Below are 16,120 nucleotides of genomic sequence, written 5' to 3'. Positions count from 1 at the left end.
GCTCTGTCACTCCTTGCTTCCTGGTTCCTTTTTCCGGTCGGAGGGGTCCTTTGATCTCATCAGCTGAACCGACTTCGACCACCGAAGGCATGGCTTTTACTCTTACACTCCTCCACTACCCTCGATTTTGCCAGCCGAATCACTGATTTGCGACCCCTTGAGCCACGCAAATAAATAACGACGCTGCCAGGTTGAAAACAACAGCGCCCTGGGGCGCGCCGGACAGGCCAATGTCTGTGGTCTCGCGCTCACCTGACTACTCCCGACTTCGCCAATAGTCGACTGAGCGGACTCGATGGCTTAAGCCGAGTTCTCGACAATGTCGAAAAGATCATGTCCGAATACAACCAGACTTTCTCCGCCGATCAGCTACGAGCTATCGACATCGCCGCCCGGGTTTCATCATGTCTGTCCATATCAGGCTCGTCGTTCACAATAATCAGCTTCCTCAGTTACCCACCGCTCCGGAAACCTGTTAACCGTCTTGCTTTTTCCATCGCCGTCGCCAATGTCTTTGCATGTTTGGCGTATAGTTGGGGCATTCATCCTATCAAGGCTGGGAGAGATTCTGCATGGTGTCAGACACAGGCCTTTTTCATTAATTGGTTTGTTATGACGGATCCGCTGCTTGTACGCTTGTCCCACAGCGCCAAACAAGGAGGGGCTTGCCAGTCGGTCTAACACTTTTGCTCAGGTTATGATTATGGCGTTCAATGTCCTTCTCACCGTTCGCACGAAACGGAACGCTACCGAGTTGAAAAGGGTCGACGTGTATGCGATCTTGGCGGCTTTTGTTCTACCATTCATCCCGGCTTTGGTATTTTTGTGTTGGAGGCCTGATGGGAAGACTGTCTATGGTCCGGCAACAATGTGGTGCTGGATCGCCCAAGAATCACAGATTCTGCGTCTGGTGGCATTTTATGTGCCGATTTGGTGAGTTCGAGGCAAGGGCGAGGCAAGGGCGAAGCACAGGGAATCTTTGATGATATTTATTTCTGACCACCCTGGCTAGGTGCTTTATTTTGGTGGCCATATTTCTCTTCGCTCTGAGCGGTAAACAAATTCTCCTCGTGCGCCGGAAGGTCAAATCCGCCAAGGCCGAATGTGTTCTGCACAGGGATGAGCCTGGTCCCGATGGCAACACTCCTCAACGAGATCGCCGCTTTTCGGCCTTTGCCAGAGCCTTCATGGCGGCGGCCCCGGTGACGAGGGAGTCGGGCAGATCCAACGTGACCACCGGCAACAGTGAGCCAGAGCCGGAACCGACATCGCCCGAATTCAAGGGATTCGAACCACTCGCGCCCATCCACTCGCGCGAAGTCCTGGACCTGGAGTCTCAGAACCTGTCGCACGAGTCGTCGATATTCGCCGCACCTGGCTCTCCTACCGTCACCCTCGACCGATCCGGCTCCGACCAGACAATGCTACGAGGCCCGGCAGACCAATTCCTCCCGCGAAGGTCGTCCTCGCGATTTGACAGGATCCATTGGAAATACGCCAAGTTCGCGTTCTTGTGTACCATTGTCTTGTTTATTACCTGGGTAAGTTTCAACACGCCGATTCGCGTTTCCACATTTTGTGACTCTTGAATGGTCCCCTCCCCCCCCTTCTTTACCAAAAAGCAGAAAGGTTAAAACACCACGTCTACCAGCCCCCCCCCCCTCCAAAAAACAACGGTACTAACGTGAATATACGCGAAAATATACAGGTCCCGATAAGCGTGAATAGGGTCTACAACAACTTCATCTCCCCAAACAACCAAATCTACGGCCTCTACCTGACCTCGGCGGCGTGCATCCCTTTGCACGGTTTCGGGAATTTTGTCATCTACACCACGACCAGTTGGCCCGAGTGCAAGGACTTTTTAACCTGTTCGGGCCGGAAGAGTTCGAGGAGGTCGTCGTCCGTCGTCATCATCGCCGCTGCCACAGCAGCAGCGGCGGCCGTAGCACAGACGCGGGATGGTAATAGGAGGGTCAGATGTAAGCGGAAGCTGAACGGCTGGGCGGGGAGGGGAAGGAAAATGTGGAAGGGGAAAGAAAGGGAGAAGGGGGGGTTCAGTGGCTAACCAACCTACCACCCGACCAACCCAACTAACTAGCTAACTAACTAAATAACAGGCGAGGGACGATGGAAGCCCCGGACGGTACGGGTGGGTGAAGAGAAATAAACAAAATAGCGCAAAGGGGGCAGGCAAAAGAAGGGGGGGTTGCAGGTTGTTATCGATGAGACCTAGTCCCAAGATGCAATGCAAGGGATGAAATGCAATACTGATGGAGCAGGGAGATACACAACGCCGTGATGTGAAGGGAAGGGGAAGGCAACAGGGACGACGATCCAATTCCTTCCCCCTCCTCCCCCAAACCAGGCTCCCAATGACCACAATAACAATAGATGTCTCCTGGAATTCCTGCGTACGCGACAGCCAACATAGTTAGACGCGAGATAGATACCCACTTGCTTATCCGCAGATGAGTATGTATAATGTATGTATAGACATTGATGTCTGCGTATAGAATCATCTTGGATCGCAGATCGTGTTCGTGTGCCTAACCACACAACTATAATTACGCAACTATGTTGACGGTCTCGTGGGTGTGAGCGGTAATAGTCAGGGACGAAGAAGGAGGGGGCCCTTTGTTCTTCTGAGGCTCGGAAAGAGATGAAAAGCAGGGAACAAAAGGCACAATAAAAGGGAGTGAGTGCTCGGTAGAGTGATCAAGTCTTTGCTCTGGTATTCCGGGGAACCGCTACGTACGAGTGTTTCAGAACCCAGATCACTTCCTCTATCATCGTCCTCAAGTTTTTTTTTTTTTTTTTTTTCCTTCGGTTGGCACACGACCCCGGCACTGACCAGGCCACCCATTGGACTGGCCGCGATGCAAATGATGACAACACCGTCCCTCAGGCAGCATGTTCACTATCCCGACGCTGGTCGTGATGATGATGCTTCTTCGCATGCAGCTCCTCCACCGGCGCTTCAACGATATAGTTCATCGTCTTGCGTAAATCACCCAAGAATAAGCACGCAATGCATGCCACCGCCCCAAAAGGCGCGGCAATAATGTAAACTACCCGGATAGAATCCGCGAGCGCTTGCTTTAGCCCTGCAACACCAGCGGCGATGATAGCAGGTGTCACACCCGGGATGCTGCTCAGAGCGTCCGTATTGCCCGCCGCTAGGGCCTCGACGAAACTCGGGATCGAACTGGCTGGAAGACCGGCTTTAGCAACGGCTCCACCTACCCCGCTGGGGATGTTGGTGGTAAGTCGAGTGTTGAGTGCTGCAGCGTATATGGCCGTGAATACGGTTGCTGCAACGGCTCGAGACGAGGTCGTCACGGCTGTTGCCGTTGCTATCAGGCTGTGTGGCGTGGAGAGCTGCACGCCGGCAATGATCAGGATGAGTGGTGCACCAAAACCGAAACCCGCGAGACCACTCATCACGCAGGCAGTAGTGCTGTCATTAGGTTGAATCGTGGTCCAGCCGATGATCGCGCCAGTGAAGATCAGATAACCCAGGAACAGCGGTTCGCGGATTGTGCGGAACCGGGTGCTTGTATAGCCCCAGATCACAGTGGAGATGCCGCCGGCAACCCAAAATGGCATTTCTCGAGACACGAGTAGTAATGGATCTGTTTCGAACAGTGAGGATGTTCTGATAGCATGCGGTTAGTGCCTAGGTTTGCCGTAGTCTTGGTAAGGGGGGGGGATGTAGGGTGAGACTCACAAGACGGGGTAGAAAACAATGTATGAGAACAGCATGATGCCTTCGATGAAGATCAAGCCCACGCAGATAGCAAATGTGCGACCTGCTGCCTTACCGCCACGGAAGAGAACATGATTCATGATTCCGGTTTTGGTGCCCTTCCACTCGTAGATGCCGAAGGCGATGAGGATCACGATTCCAACGATCAGAGTCGCCAACGTCCGCGAGTTGGTCCAAGCGTACAAGTTACCTCCCAGGTTCAAACCAGTCAGGAACAGGGACAAGCCAACAGTGAGAAGACAGCAGCCGGGGATATCGATGTGGCCTAGTTTCTGCCAGAAGGATAGGTGGTCAAGCCGGGTGTGTCTCTTGGGTGGTCTATACCCCACAAAGATGCCTGCAGCGGTCGCCCCCCATAGAGCAAGTTGGATCCACTGTTACTGATCAGCAACTCATTCTCTGCGTCACAAAATTTGAGTCCTGGTAACGTACATAGAACTTGCGCCAGCCGTCCTCTGCATTGCGTTTCGTCAGGGCACCAATCGACATGGGCCCGAGAATAGCACCTAAGGCCGCGGCAACGTTCATGCATGCTTGTGCCACTACAACCTTAGGTCAGTTGGGCTCGCTCAGGGCTGGTCATTACACTTACTCGGCCTCCATCTCCTCGGCAGGATCTCACTAGGAACACAATATGCAAGGGGTACTGCTGCAAAGCCAAAGCCGATCAATGTTTGGGCCACGATGAGTCTGTAGATGTTGCCTGAGCCGGGGGCGATGGCGGATCCGATCAGAGAGATGAGGCATGAGCCAACAAGGATGCTCTTTCGAGCTTGGAAGGTATCTGAGGTGAGAGAAATGACAGGTCCCAGGACTGCCTGTACAAGTGAAAGAGAATTGGGCACCCAAGTCTGGGTTTTGGGGTTGTCGAGGCTATTGCCAATGAAGTCGAGCTATTGTCTCTGAGTATTAGAACTAGTGTCATAGGGACCTGGCACGGGGGTTTGTAGACTCACAACCGCCGGAGGACCCTGGAGTGCCACGACTTGAACCATGTTCAACAGAAACATGGAAAACAGCGCAATGTAGGTCCTCGCGTGAAGCTCTGGCTCTTCGTCCACTTCGTCGTAATGCAGATTTTGATCATTGATGTCGACATCCTCGATCTGCTTCTCACTCGACAGGTCTCTCTTCTCGTCGACCGAGACCAGCTCTGGCCCATTAGGCTGGGCCTTTCCTACACCGCCCTCGGAAACAGCGTGAGAAGCCATCTCTGTGTCAAAGTCGATCTTGCACTCTCTAGGAGCTTGGTAGATAGTGTGCTCGGTATTGAGGCGACCACAATCGCGTCAGCCGAAGGAAGGGACGAGTAGTGACTTTGTAGTTGCAAAGCGACCACTAGACCGACATTACCGCGTGCCAAATGCAGTCCATCAGCGCTGGCCATGATAGGTTCGGGATATCCGCTTTTGTGGTGCGGGGAGCAGGGGATGGAAGTGGACTTGTGCAGACTGGTATGGACCGGTGTTGACTTGTGGTGGGAAGTATGGGGCGACAAGGAGCGATAGAGCCTGTTGCTGAGGGTTTTTGTGGGACGTTGAGGCGAAAAGAATCCCAAGCAGACTGCGTGTATGAACTGCAACAAGCCCAACTTGGCACACGAGCCATTTTGCCTGCGCTCTCCCTGTGCTCTCCCTGCACCCTCCCTCCACCCCTCCCTGCGCCCTCCCTGCGTAGCCTATGTCCTCCTGCGTCCTTCTTATCTGCCACCCCTGGTAGAGAGTATCACAGAGCTGTGTTGGCGTGCTTATTGTTGAACAACCAGACACGAAGGCAAGTGCCTGTCCACGAACCATCGTTTACTCCAGCAATCAAGGCCCCGTCAAGGCGCGGACGGCAATCCCTCCGACTGCCCACTTCACCAAGCGACCGCCACACCCAACCTTCCTGGAGCCCAGACCCTCTCTGGAGTCCTCCAGTGCAAGGACAACTTTCTTATCTTCCCACTGCCCACAGCTTCTCTCTCATCAATCCGCGTCCTCTTGGCCGTCCCTTTCCCACAATTCCGAGAATGCGGGGGATATCCGCCTTCGCCGCCATTTCAACTTTCGAGTATTGTACCCAGTACATAATTCACTAACCCCACAAATTGCTCCCTTCCTCCATTTGCCCCTGGTACCCTCAGGCCGAGGCCAATGACACCAGCGCCCACGTTGTTGCGGGGATGTATCGGTCCTCATTCCTGAAGCGAGAGAGAAAACTCTGGGGTTGAATGCTGCAGTGGATTAGGATCCGAATGAACATCCCCCAAAGGTTCTCACAGGCTCAAGACTAACACCTGGTACAGGTTCGCTGAGACGCACCATTTCGGTTCCGAACTGCTCACCCATGGAAGGTCCTCCGAAGTTACTCGGAGGACGTCGAGAACAAGCACCAAGAAGAGAAGAGAACTTTCTCACACTAACTTCCATCCTCCCAAAATCAGGTCGATTGCACCTTGCATGATCTAATACCGGGAAATCCGCGTGCCAGACATGGCCCCCATGTAAATCCTTCAGATGCCTCCACCTGGTTTAAGTGTGTACACGAAAGCGAGATTTGGTTCACAACTTATCATTCACCCCTTTCTTGACCACATGGACATCCGTCCACCTTAAAAAAATGCCATGCCCTGGGCGTTCTTGTCGACACCCATCCCATCCAGTTGGAAATGCTGAACCTGCTTGGCCGAGCCCGGGCCTCCAGAGACATCCAACACTGTGACAGCGGCCGGGGTGGTCCCGTTGCCCGGAGACAGAGCATAGATGAAGTTGCCTGCGGCTTTCAAGTCGATGAGTCCAGGATCTCCATTGGCTGACAAGTCCAGAATAGAAACAATGCTGGCGTCTCTCAAGCTCATTTCCACCACCCGGTTCACGCCCACGTCGGTGACGAATGCAGTGCCAGTCGCGGGAGAGATGGTGACCCAGCATGTCGCGCTTTGACCCTCCACTTCCTGCTTCGCTACAGTTGACGCCGTGTTGCTCGTTGGATCTACCGAGACAACAGCACCGCCAAAAGATGCGTCTGTCACGAAGACATCGGACGTTCCAGGGATAGGTTGCGAGCCAAATAGGACAGCCGTTCCTGCCGGTGAGCTGCGAGTATCCGTCATTGAAAGACTCGAACGCATATGCCAATTTCCTCCTTCGACGGGGAACACCGAGAAGAATCCCGTGTTGTTGACTGTGGGATCACCCTTGACCGTCGCGAACAGGCGAGACTCGTCCTCGGAGAAGAATAGTTGTGAGACTGTGTTCGTTGGACCAACAGGAGGAGTGGTTTGGACGAGGTCAAAGGAGCGCAAGCCGTCCATCGCACTGAGGCCTTTCTTTGAGAAAGACGAGCAGGAGACGCCATTGGTGACTCCAGTGGTGCCGACGCAGACGAGTCGATTGCTGGCTGACGCGGCTACAGTGTTGGGGAATTGACCTGGGAGGCTGACAGGAGCACCGACCATTGTGAGCTTCGTTGAGTCCTGCAGGTCAATCGACAGCATCGACAAGGTGTTACTCCCGGCATTGACGGCGAAGATGTTCTGCTCTGGCCGTCAGCAATTCCTCCATCCATCATTGATTTCCAAGGTGGCAGGGTCTTCCTTACATTTCCAGCAACTGTCAAAGAAGACTGCGAGATCAAAGCATCAGGAGCCGCAGGCTCGTTCGTAGCGCCACTGATGCTGTTCGATCCATCACCTCCAGTCGGGGTCAGAGTGCCTTCAGATAACATGCCATTTGCTGCCACAGGCACTGCTGCCACAGAGTTGCTGGCGTCGTTGGTGATGAAGTATATCGCCCGAGCACCTTTTGAGTGGGAAACTCCTTTTCCCCACTTGCCAGTGTGTGGCGCTGGCACAGCTTGGACAAAGTCAACAGATGTCGCGAAAAGCAGGAATGCCTGAAGGAACTTGGTCGCCATCTTTGCCGCTGCAACTTGGCGATGTCTTTCCTCGGCCTCTAAGGTGAAAGATACAATGAATCAATGTCGGCAGTGCCTCTCTTCGCAGAAAAGTTGAGTTGTCTTTTTCTTCCATGCAGGCGCACCTCCTGCAGGTTATATACTGTGTAATATGGCCCAGAATCCTTCATGGTGGCATCGTTTGGACCCTTCCGGAGACAAATTTCTCTGCACGCGTGCTCCGGTGCAATCTCAACGGCGTGGGAAGTGGTGTCTCATTATGGCACTTTGAGCACACTCTTCTGAATCTGGAGGTTTCTGCGTCTGGATTACTCAATATTTTATTTCCTGTTCGGATCAGGCCCGCGCGTGGCTTCGGTTGCGCAACGGCGTCGCTAATCTTAAACAGGAAGAAAATGATTATCCATCAGGGGCTGCGAAAGGTGCACAGCGCAGATCCTGCGAGGCTCCACTCGCGAGGCGTCGAATCCAGGGGTTTGTGGCTGCGGGGCCGAGACGCAAGCGAAACGGCAGACAGCCGCTTCGGACTCGCGTTGTTTCTTGCCTTGGATCTTGTTGCATTGCTTCATCGACTTCAGGTGTTTTGGTTGTGGTCTCGTTGTTATGCCCCCTCCGACATCTCTATGTGCGAAGACGATATTTGTATTCGCTTTGAGATTCAACAATGTCGGACATATTCCGACCACTTTTTCGATCTGTGGAAGGTACGTATCTGCATATCGTCCTGAGAATACGGTCTGGTCTCCAAGAAAACCTAGTTTCTTATTCAGAGTTCTATCTAGACAAGGTCGCGAACAGGCGCGAGCAATTACGCAAGGCGCAGAAGTCAGTAATCCTGCATCATGCGAATCAAACACCTGCGATCTTGAGATCTCTGTGGCATGGGGGATTAGACTGACCGACTCGGCATCGATTCTTCTCAGGACCTTCCGCGAACGACGAGACCAATATCTCCGCGTCTTGGAGAAGTCCGTCAGACGCCTGCAGCTTACCGAAGCAAGATTGCAGAACGAAGTCAACCACCTCGAGCAGGAGCTGGCTGCAACGAAAAGCAAACTCGCGCAATGCGAGGCCGAGCTGCGCAAGACGACCCAGGCGACGCACTACGACTCCCCCTACTTCAGCAAGAGCGGGTATGCGTCTGGCTCCGGAGAATTCAATCTCGCATCTGAGAGGCGCGGCGCAGCAAGGCCGGCCTACCTCTCACCTCCCAATGGCAGTGGTGGGAGTGGAGCTGGGGCATCCGGCAACAGCAACTCCTCCTCTGAGACTCTTGTCTGGATCGAAACCCAAAATGGCCAGCCTGTTCAGATGCATGTCCAGCAGAAGCAAGAATTTGGCTTTCTGCCAGCCAGTAGTGGGAAGAACGTTCATATTAGCGCGCCATTGCCGGCCTCGGCCCCTTCAGGCCAAGGTAGAAGCGCGACTGCGATATATGTGGCTCAGCTCGACGCCGTCGTCGTCGCGATGGAATTTGTGCTCAAGTACGTGAGAGTGCTAGGCGCACCTCATCTCCACATAATTCCCACAGATCTCCAAGAACCTAAATTCAGACCCTTTGCCATAGAGACAAGAAACTAAGAGATGAATCAACATACAGGCTCGAGTCTCCCTGTCTTCCTCACCTTCGCCAAAACGAGGAAGAAGAAAATAACAATTCCACCTTGGACAGCTCTCCCCATGGCCACGTCCACACGGCATCAGCGGCGCTTTTGTGCTGCTGTCCATCTCCTGCATCCTCGTCCTCGCCTTCATCGTCATTATTGTCACCGTCAACGTCGATGTCATACACATATACAAACACATATACCTCACCACTCTCCCCCGCGACATCCTCATCTTCTCCTTCGTCTTCTTCGTTCCTCTCCTGGCCGGCCCCAAAATATACTCTTGAACGCCTTCTCGCCATCTCCGACGACTTACCCATCGACCAAGCCTCGGAATTGACGCCCGTCCAAGTGTGGCACTGTGTTCGACAGGCTCCGGGCTTCGCGGCGTTGAAGGTGCACGGTTTAAACCAACTGGCTGAGAGGTTGGTCGCGCATGTTAAGTGTTACGGGTAAGTAAAGGCATGACCAGACAAACAAGTCCAGTCTGTCCCAGTCCGCTTTTCTTTCATTGGATATCTCACTCTTTTCTCCTTTCCCTTCGACCTACTTTATCCCACCACACATCCCAATGCATCCACCGTAGTCCTCGTCCAACCCCCTTACACCAGCGCTCAGAATATTCCTTTCTTTCATTCACAATCCAATAATCGATGACTAATATATCTCCCATTTGCCTGTTTTACTTGCAGATTCGGTGCCGTTATCAGACGAGACTTCCTCACGAAGCTGTTGTCGGAGGTGTGATCCCGCGACCCGGCCATCTTAACTTTGGGACGGAGGAGACGGGAAGCAAAGGAAAGGCATGGAACGAAACCGAAAAGCACGACTGTGGACTATGGCAATGTGGAATTTGGAATTCAAACTCGATTCTACTTTTTTGAGCGTCTTCGCCAGGTAATGGTTAGTCTTGATGAGCCGTCTAGTCGGCGAGGTTAGGCCAGTCGGTCAGTCGTCTGGTCTATTTGATCTGGTCTCTTTTGGTCTATTCGCACCAAAATGAGAAAATTTAGGAGATCTCGAAGTTTATTGATCATTATTATCACCATGATCTACCTCTCTCGTCCCCTCACACACACACACACACACACACACTCTCTCTCTCTCTCTCTCAACCTTCAAATCCCCGTTGGTGGGTTGTTCTTCTTCCCCTGACGTTCCCTGTTCCCCAGATCGGTCCAGAACGCCGCGGTGTTGAACTCGGAGTAGACGGTATCGATCTTGACACAGGCACGGTCGACCTCCACGTCGAAGCTGATCATGCCCTGGACGCGCATTCACTTGTTCCCTGTCCCGCTGGCGGTCCAACACCAGAAGATCTGGTCGCAGGTGTGAGATGTTGAGAGGGTCTGGACGGTGGGAAGCGCGGGCGTCGCTGCCTGGGAGGCCATGAAGGCCTGCAGGGAGGGGTACGCGGGCGTTCCGAGCTAGAAGGGGAGAGAGCTGAGGTTAGGGGAACGATACTCTAAGCTCCCAAAGACGGAGGGAAAGGGCGCAACAAGAATGAAACACTTTGGCTAGAAATGCAAGAGATTTGGGAGGGGGGTTTTCAATTCTATTTGCAGCGCGATTTCCCGAGGCGTTGATCGAGTCGCCCCAAACGGCGAACGTGTCAGAGAGGACACTATTGGCAGTCTGGCTGAAGCCTGGCCCACCGGGGTATTTGAGCAAGTATGTATAACCCTGGACGAGGTAATCGACATCGGTGCTGTTCAGGCAGCCCTTGCTCATGCCTTTGTCGTGGTGGCGGTCTTGTTCTTCACCCTGAGCATGACTGTGATGTCGCTGTCGGTAGTCGTCGTCGACATCATGGGTGCCGTTCTTGTGTCAATCTGACCGGCCTCCTCCTTGGTCGACACCACAAGGGTCAAGATGGTAGGTATTGCTGATCGAATGGTATTGGATGGTGATGGATGGTGATGGGAGTTTGGGTCTGTTGTGATGGGTTTTAGAGGGAACGAGTGCTAGCTGATGATGCTTGAGTTGCTATTGCGGACATAAAGCCGTATGATTTTGGTCTATCGCAATGGATCTTCTTTTCCGCCTGAGTCTGAGTTCGTGGGTAGGTTATGTAGACCGTTATCTCCAGTCACAAATGTCGATGGTGAGCGTAATTGAAACCAAGCGGCACTCCTGGTGACAAGTCTGCCACCGCCCGGAACCAAAGGAACAAAGCAGATGTTCTTCCCACCCAAATATGGCATTCAATTGCGACGACGTGGTGAAAGGAGGAATACTGGCTCAGCGACAAAGAAAACAACGACTGTAAAGGGAACAGCACTCATTGGAGTAATACTTTGATGCTGGTATGGATGGAATGGGTGGGGATTCAAGGCTGACCTTTTGTGAGGCTTGTTTGAAGGGTCTGCAGATTGGAGAAATGGTAAAGGCGGGAGACAGCAGTATTGTGCCTGATTCTCATGTGCACCAATAACATGGGGGCCCGTGAGACTGGCGACATGATCAGGTGAACCTGGAAAGTTGAGGCCATTGCCAATGCGTAATCCTTCAGCCTTGTGGTGACCCACGAGCCAGCCTTGCCAGGACCAACTAGGATCTAAATAATACTGGACAAATACAAATACAGTATGATTGAATATAATACGACTTCAAACATTTGCGCCTCATCGGCACTATAGCCACCCCTGAGCCTATGTGCAGTGCTCGTCTTTGCAATTGTACCAAGTCCTCTCTTCCCGCACGTCCCAATCCCAGTTTCATCCTACCACACTGACAGTGCCCTCATTGTTTGTACAGTCGCGGTTGCAAAATCAGGTCCACAGTTGTGTGTGAGAGAGAGCGAGAGAAACGTAGAATGGCGCAGTCTGAATGCTGTGACAAGGCAAATAGTACATCAAGAGTTCGCCCTGACACTGGTGCAGCCGGCGGCAAGGGCTTTTCGCGCATGCTCGGAATCAGCAGCTTGGGAGCCGATCAATGAGTCCAATTATTATGTTCCAACGTCCGTTCCTCGGATGCCTGTGCATCTCATGTTCTTTGTAATGCTTTCCCCCATGCAATGCTCCGTCGTCAGCCCGCTCTATCATTCACGGCGTTGCTCTGAGCCTTGTGCGTTCCATGCAAAAATCATCTTCAACACTCCATCAAGCGCCGTAAGATAAACCACACATGGTGCTCATTCGCACACAGTATCAACGGACGCCAGTTGTTCACAACGAGCAATGTATGCCACTCCCGCGCCTGAACGATGCAGATTTAACCAAACAAGTCCCCATCTTCACCCCTTAGCCACAGCATCTATCTTCTTCATCATCTCATTAACTTCGTTCAACAGGCCTTTCCTGAACCCGCGTGCTTCTCCTGAGTCCACGTCAATTGCATCCGCCTTCAGGATAATGTGGGTCATGACGCTCTCGCTCAACTTGCGGTGTTCTTTCTCACGTTCCTGAGGCAAAGAAGGTGGATTAGATATGAACTTGCGGCAGAGGGGATGCCATTGCTCGTGGAAAATATCTGAAAGAGTCTGCAACTTTCCCAGTGGGGTATTCGGATCTGCTGCAGGCAGGGACGTCGGAACAGGGGTCGAAGACGGGGAGGGGTGAGGGGATGTTCCTCTGGTTCGAGACGGCTCTCGTCGCGGGGGACGGTCATCGGGCTCGGGTCTCAGACTATTGCGCGACTGTCGTTCCGATGTGGGCCCGGCGGAAAGATGGCCATTGGGATGGAGATAGCTGGATGAGCCCTGCTGCGGTAGATTTTCGTCGCTACGATGTCTGACCGAAGACACGGCGCGTGGGCGGCGTCGAGGGTTTTGCTCAGGGATGTCTTCACCGCTCGACGAATGACTATCTCTATCACTGTAGTCTAGGAAACCCTCGGTCTTGATGGCTGCCACCTCGCTGTTTTGCTTCATGTTGTATTTTCGCAGCGGCCAGGCATCATGTTTGAGATCGCGCTTCTTGTACACCAGCCTGACTCTTCTGGGGTCCGTCTGCAGGTATCGGGCGACGGCTTCCCGGAGTTGGCCCACATAGGCGGTCTCTTCGCTGATGGAGTATGGAGGGAATTCGACAGGGATCATAGAGGCCATGTAGCGCACAAGGACAACATCTGGGGCATCGGGATCTTCCATCGGGATATTCTCATGTAATCTGGCGACCGAATGACGATGCGGCTCTTGCAGCATCCCATGATCGGCGTCGATGTACTCGAAGTGATTAGAGAGGTTCCGAGCATAGGGATCGACGACATGGCTGGTGTACGGCGAGCCCCCACTACGACCACCACCGTAGGCGACGTAGCTACCGTAGCTGCTCATGAGATAGCGGACGACGAGGTAGAGGAGGGAGAGGAGGAGGGCAGCAAGGGTGGTGTAGGAGGCGGCTGCGTACTCTGTCAGGAGAAGGTTGAGATTGTTGTGGAAGTCAGCAGGTAAATTTCTGAGGACTGGTTGGGCAAGGCTGTGGAGGTTTCGTAGGAGATCAGAGGACCAAGTCTGAAGACTTGAGGAAGCCACGGTGAAGGACTTGGATGGACCGAGTGGAAGGGTGAAGGATGTGTGAATTTTCCGATGGATTGATTCCTGGTTATCTGGACCGGCAAAGGGATCAAAAAACTGCGGCACCAGCGGTGTTCTATGCTTTTGGGGAAGCGCAAGGGCAGATCTTCGACGTCGTCACCGAGGAGGCACGAGTGTATGTAATATTGTGGATCGGCAGAGCGAGGGATGGAACAATGAAGGCGAAAACACATGTATCGGGGAGAGCACCAGATGACAAGGCGGCGTGGCTGTTGGGCTAGTTGTGGGATTGGTGGAAGGTGGCCTGTGGCCTGTGGCCTGGGCGCAGGCAAGAATTGGGAGCTTTCAAAAGGCGCAGTTTGGTCGGTGCGAGCCCGTTAGTGTGGTTTAGGCTCGGCTGAAGCGGGCAATACTTGGTGGAGATGAAGAAAATCGAGGCGGATGACGCAGATGGGGGGGGGGGGGGGGGAGGAAGGAGGGTTTGTGTGCGGTTGGTGTTGTGGTGCGTGAAATATGTCGCGAAGGGTCCAAGGGACTTGTGAAAGGCTCTGTGAGCGGCTTGTGGTGCTTGGGGTAGTCTGGAAGGTCCACAGTCCCAGGGGACTTTCTTCGGAGATCTGAAAATTTGATCCCAGGACTGGAAAAACCTTCGGGTGCAACAGGGATGTTCTACTTGAACTTGTGAGGTACCTAATAAAAGAGAGACGGATGGTATGTAGAGAGACTAAGTGGGATGATTTTCGCATGCGTACCCAGTAGAGACAGAGCCAGACGCAGGCAGATTCGGAAAAATCGTTTTGCCGACCCGATGCAACATGTGAGCTGGGCCAAAAGTTGTACTTGGTATTCCGCACTCTGGGATCAATGCTGAAACACTGCTCCTGATGTTTGCCAAATGCCTCAGTGGGATCAGACTCACGGCAGTGTCTTGTTTCTTTCAGCCTCATCAATGCCACGCTTTGGCACCACCATAGCATCGACCTCCCTCATCGAGCCCTGTCAGGAGAACACTCTACAAGTACCCAGTACACGAGCGCCACAGGCTATTTCTGGCCCCCGGCTTCGCCTTCGGCCAATTTACCCCAGACTCGGATCGTTGGATTGTTCTCGGTGTCCAGGCTGCCTTCGTGGGGGCGCAGGCATGCTATCCCTCCTCATGGCAATCCGATTTTGACTTGCGTGCAGCACCGCAACCACGCTTTCGAACGTCGTGTGAGCAATGTGCCCAGATTGAGCCTGGTGGCAAGAACCTGTCACAACGTTCCACAACTGCCTTTCGGTGCCTTGAACCTTCTTTCTTGTTGAGCGCAGACCACACAACACCACTCAGTGGATCTTGTGCGTACTCGTCTTTTGCATTGACAAGCGAGAAGGCCACAACAAACTTGGGGCAGAATGCAGCGTCGGCCTAATCAGACTGTCCTGTCCCTCTGCTAGGTAACGATGGTTGACTTGGCCTCATAGACCGCTGTGAAAAGCCGCGTGAATAAAACCCCCCAAACATAGGACCCAAGGAATTTGGCCCATTTCCTCAGCTGCTCGCGTACTGCCTCGTCCGTAACCAGGCCCCATTCGTTCAGAAGTGCCTGTATCACGAAGTCCCCTCCCCAGAAAGTAAGCCCGCTCAAAATTCCCATCGTAATAAGAAACTCTTGTTCATGCGAACACACGAATTCCTTATCTCTCAGAAGAGTAAATACGACGGCGAGAAATGGACTCAATACTGATGCTGGGTAGAGTGTATTCAAGAATTGTACCAATGATCTCGGTGGTCTCGGCTTGAGAATATTGGGTTCTTCTTGAAGAGCTTGGGTCGATTATTATACCCAGTACTAGCATGAGCATTAGAGAAGCAAAAGTAATTACCTCGGGATGTTCTTCTGCGTTCATGTTGCGTAAAGAAGACTGTTTTTTGACTCGATTTAGATCTTCGTATGATGTAGCACAAGGGATGTTGTATTGATGCATTTTGAGACTGCGACGCTGTTTCTTAAATTGAATTCAGAGTGTAAAGGGGAGAGGAAGAAAAGGGGGGGGAATCAAACCACAGAAAACGACACGTGAAGAATAAATTAGGTACTCAAGGTGGTCAAGGTGGTGTACTGGGTACTTGGTACGAGGACCCCCGGACAGAGCGACTTGATGAGGTTGGAAGAAGCCGCAGTGCATCCTGGATGGAGGATTTTCCCCCATCCCGTGCCAAGGCGCTAATGGCTGGGGGTAGAGACGCATTCGGAGCCCAGGCACCGCTACCTGATCAAAATCCCGCGTGACTGTTTAGCTGCACACTCCAGCTAAGTACCAGTATGTACTGGGTACCGGGTAGAGCCCAGCATCTCCCGCGGTGCCTGGGCTCAACTGACCTGC

General features: G+C 53.0%; 6 protein-coding genes across 6 annotated transcripts; 2 read left to right on the top strand and 4 right to left on the bottom strand.

The window, feature by feature from the left end:
• Positions 1-333: 333 nt before the first annotated feature.
• Positions 334-2,170, top strand: A1O5_04157 (uncharacterized protein; the record flags this gene model as incomplete). Its single annotated transcript, XM_007744765.1, has 5 exons — positions 334-630; positions 695-933; positions 1,013-1,541; positions 1,709-1,982; positions 2,121-2,170. The coding sequence occupies 5 exons, from the start codon at positions 334-336 to the stop codon at positions 2,168-2,170; spliced, it is 1,389 nt and encodes a 462-aa protein (XP_007742955.1).
• A 734-nt stretch (positions 2,171-2,904) lies between these two features.
• Positions 2,905-4,980, bottom strand: A1O5_04156 (uncharacterized protein; the record flags this gene model as incomplete). The annotated part of the gene is made up of 5 exons (XM_007744764.1): positions 2,905-3,658; positions 3,731-4,143; positions 4,202-4,311; positions 4,362-4,662; positions 4,726-4,980. 5 exons carry the CDS (start codon positions 4,978-4,980, stop codon positions 2,905-2,907), a joined length of 1,833 nt encoding a protein of 610 aa, XP_007742954.1.
• Positions 4,981-6,362: 1,382 nt separating this feature from the next.
• Positions 6,363-7,666, bottom strand: A1O5_04155 (uncharacterized protein; the record flags this gene model as incomplete). The annotated part of the gene is made up of 2 exons (XM_007744763.1): positions 6,363-7,286; positions 7,352-7,666. The coding sequence occupies 2 exons, from the start codon at positions 7,664-7,666 to the stop codon at positions 6,363-6,365; spliced, it is 1,239 nt and encodes a 412-aa protein (XP_007742953.1).
• A 664-nt stretch (positions 7,667-8,330) lies between these two features.
• On the top strand, positions 8,331-9,247 carry A1O5_04154 (uncharacterized protein; the record flags this gene model as incomplete). Its single annotated transcript, XM_007744762.1, has 2 exons — positions 8,331-8,491; positions 8,590-9,247. 2 exons carry the CDS (start codon positions 8,331-8,333, stop codon positions 9,245-9,247), a joined length of 819 nt encoding a protein of 272 aa, XP_007742952.1.
• Positions 9,248-10,418: 1,171 nt separating this feature from the next.
• A1O5_04153 (uncharacterized protein) lies at positions 10,419-10,992 on the bottom strand. Its single transcript, XM_007744761.1, has 2 exons — positions 10,786-10,992; positions 10,419-10,700 (listed from the first exon to the last, which is right to left on the bottom strand). The coding sequence occupies exon 1, from the start codon at positions 10,974-10,976 to the stop codon at positions 10,791-10,793; it is 186 nt and encodes a 61-aa protein (XP_007742951.1). The 5' UTR covers positions 10,977-10,992; the 3' UTR covers positions 10,419-10,700; positions 10,786-10,790.
• A 1,519-nt stretch (positions 10,993-12,511) lies between these two features.
• Positions 12,512-13,552, bottom strand: A1O5_04152 (uncharacterized protein; the record flags this gene model as incomplete). Its single annotated transcript, XM_007744760.1, has 1 exon — positions 12,512-13,552. One exon carries the CDS (start codon positions 13,550-13,552, stop codon positions 12,512-12,514), a length of 1,041 nt encoding a protein of 346 aa, XP_007742950.1.
• Between the last annotated feature and the right edge of the window lie 2,568 nt (positions 13,553-16,120).

This window comes from Cladophialophora psammophila (assembly GCF_000585535.1).
Source record: "Cladophialophora psammophila CBS 110553 chromosome Unknown aczJe-supercont1.5, whole genome shotgun sequence".
Taxonomy (NCBI): Eukaryota; Fungi; Ascomycota; class Eurotiomycetes; order Chaetothyriales; family Herpotrichiellaceae; genus Cladophialophora; species Cladophialophora psammophila.
The sequence above is the reverse complement of the archived record's forward strand: the minus strand, read 5'-3'. Positions and strand labels throughout refer to the sequence as shown.

Coding starts and splice junctions, on each gene's coding strand:
- A1O5_04153 (XM_007744761.1), bottom strand. CDS start 10,976: ATGTCGATTACCTCGTCCAGGGTTATACATACTTGCTCAAATACCCCG.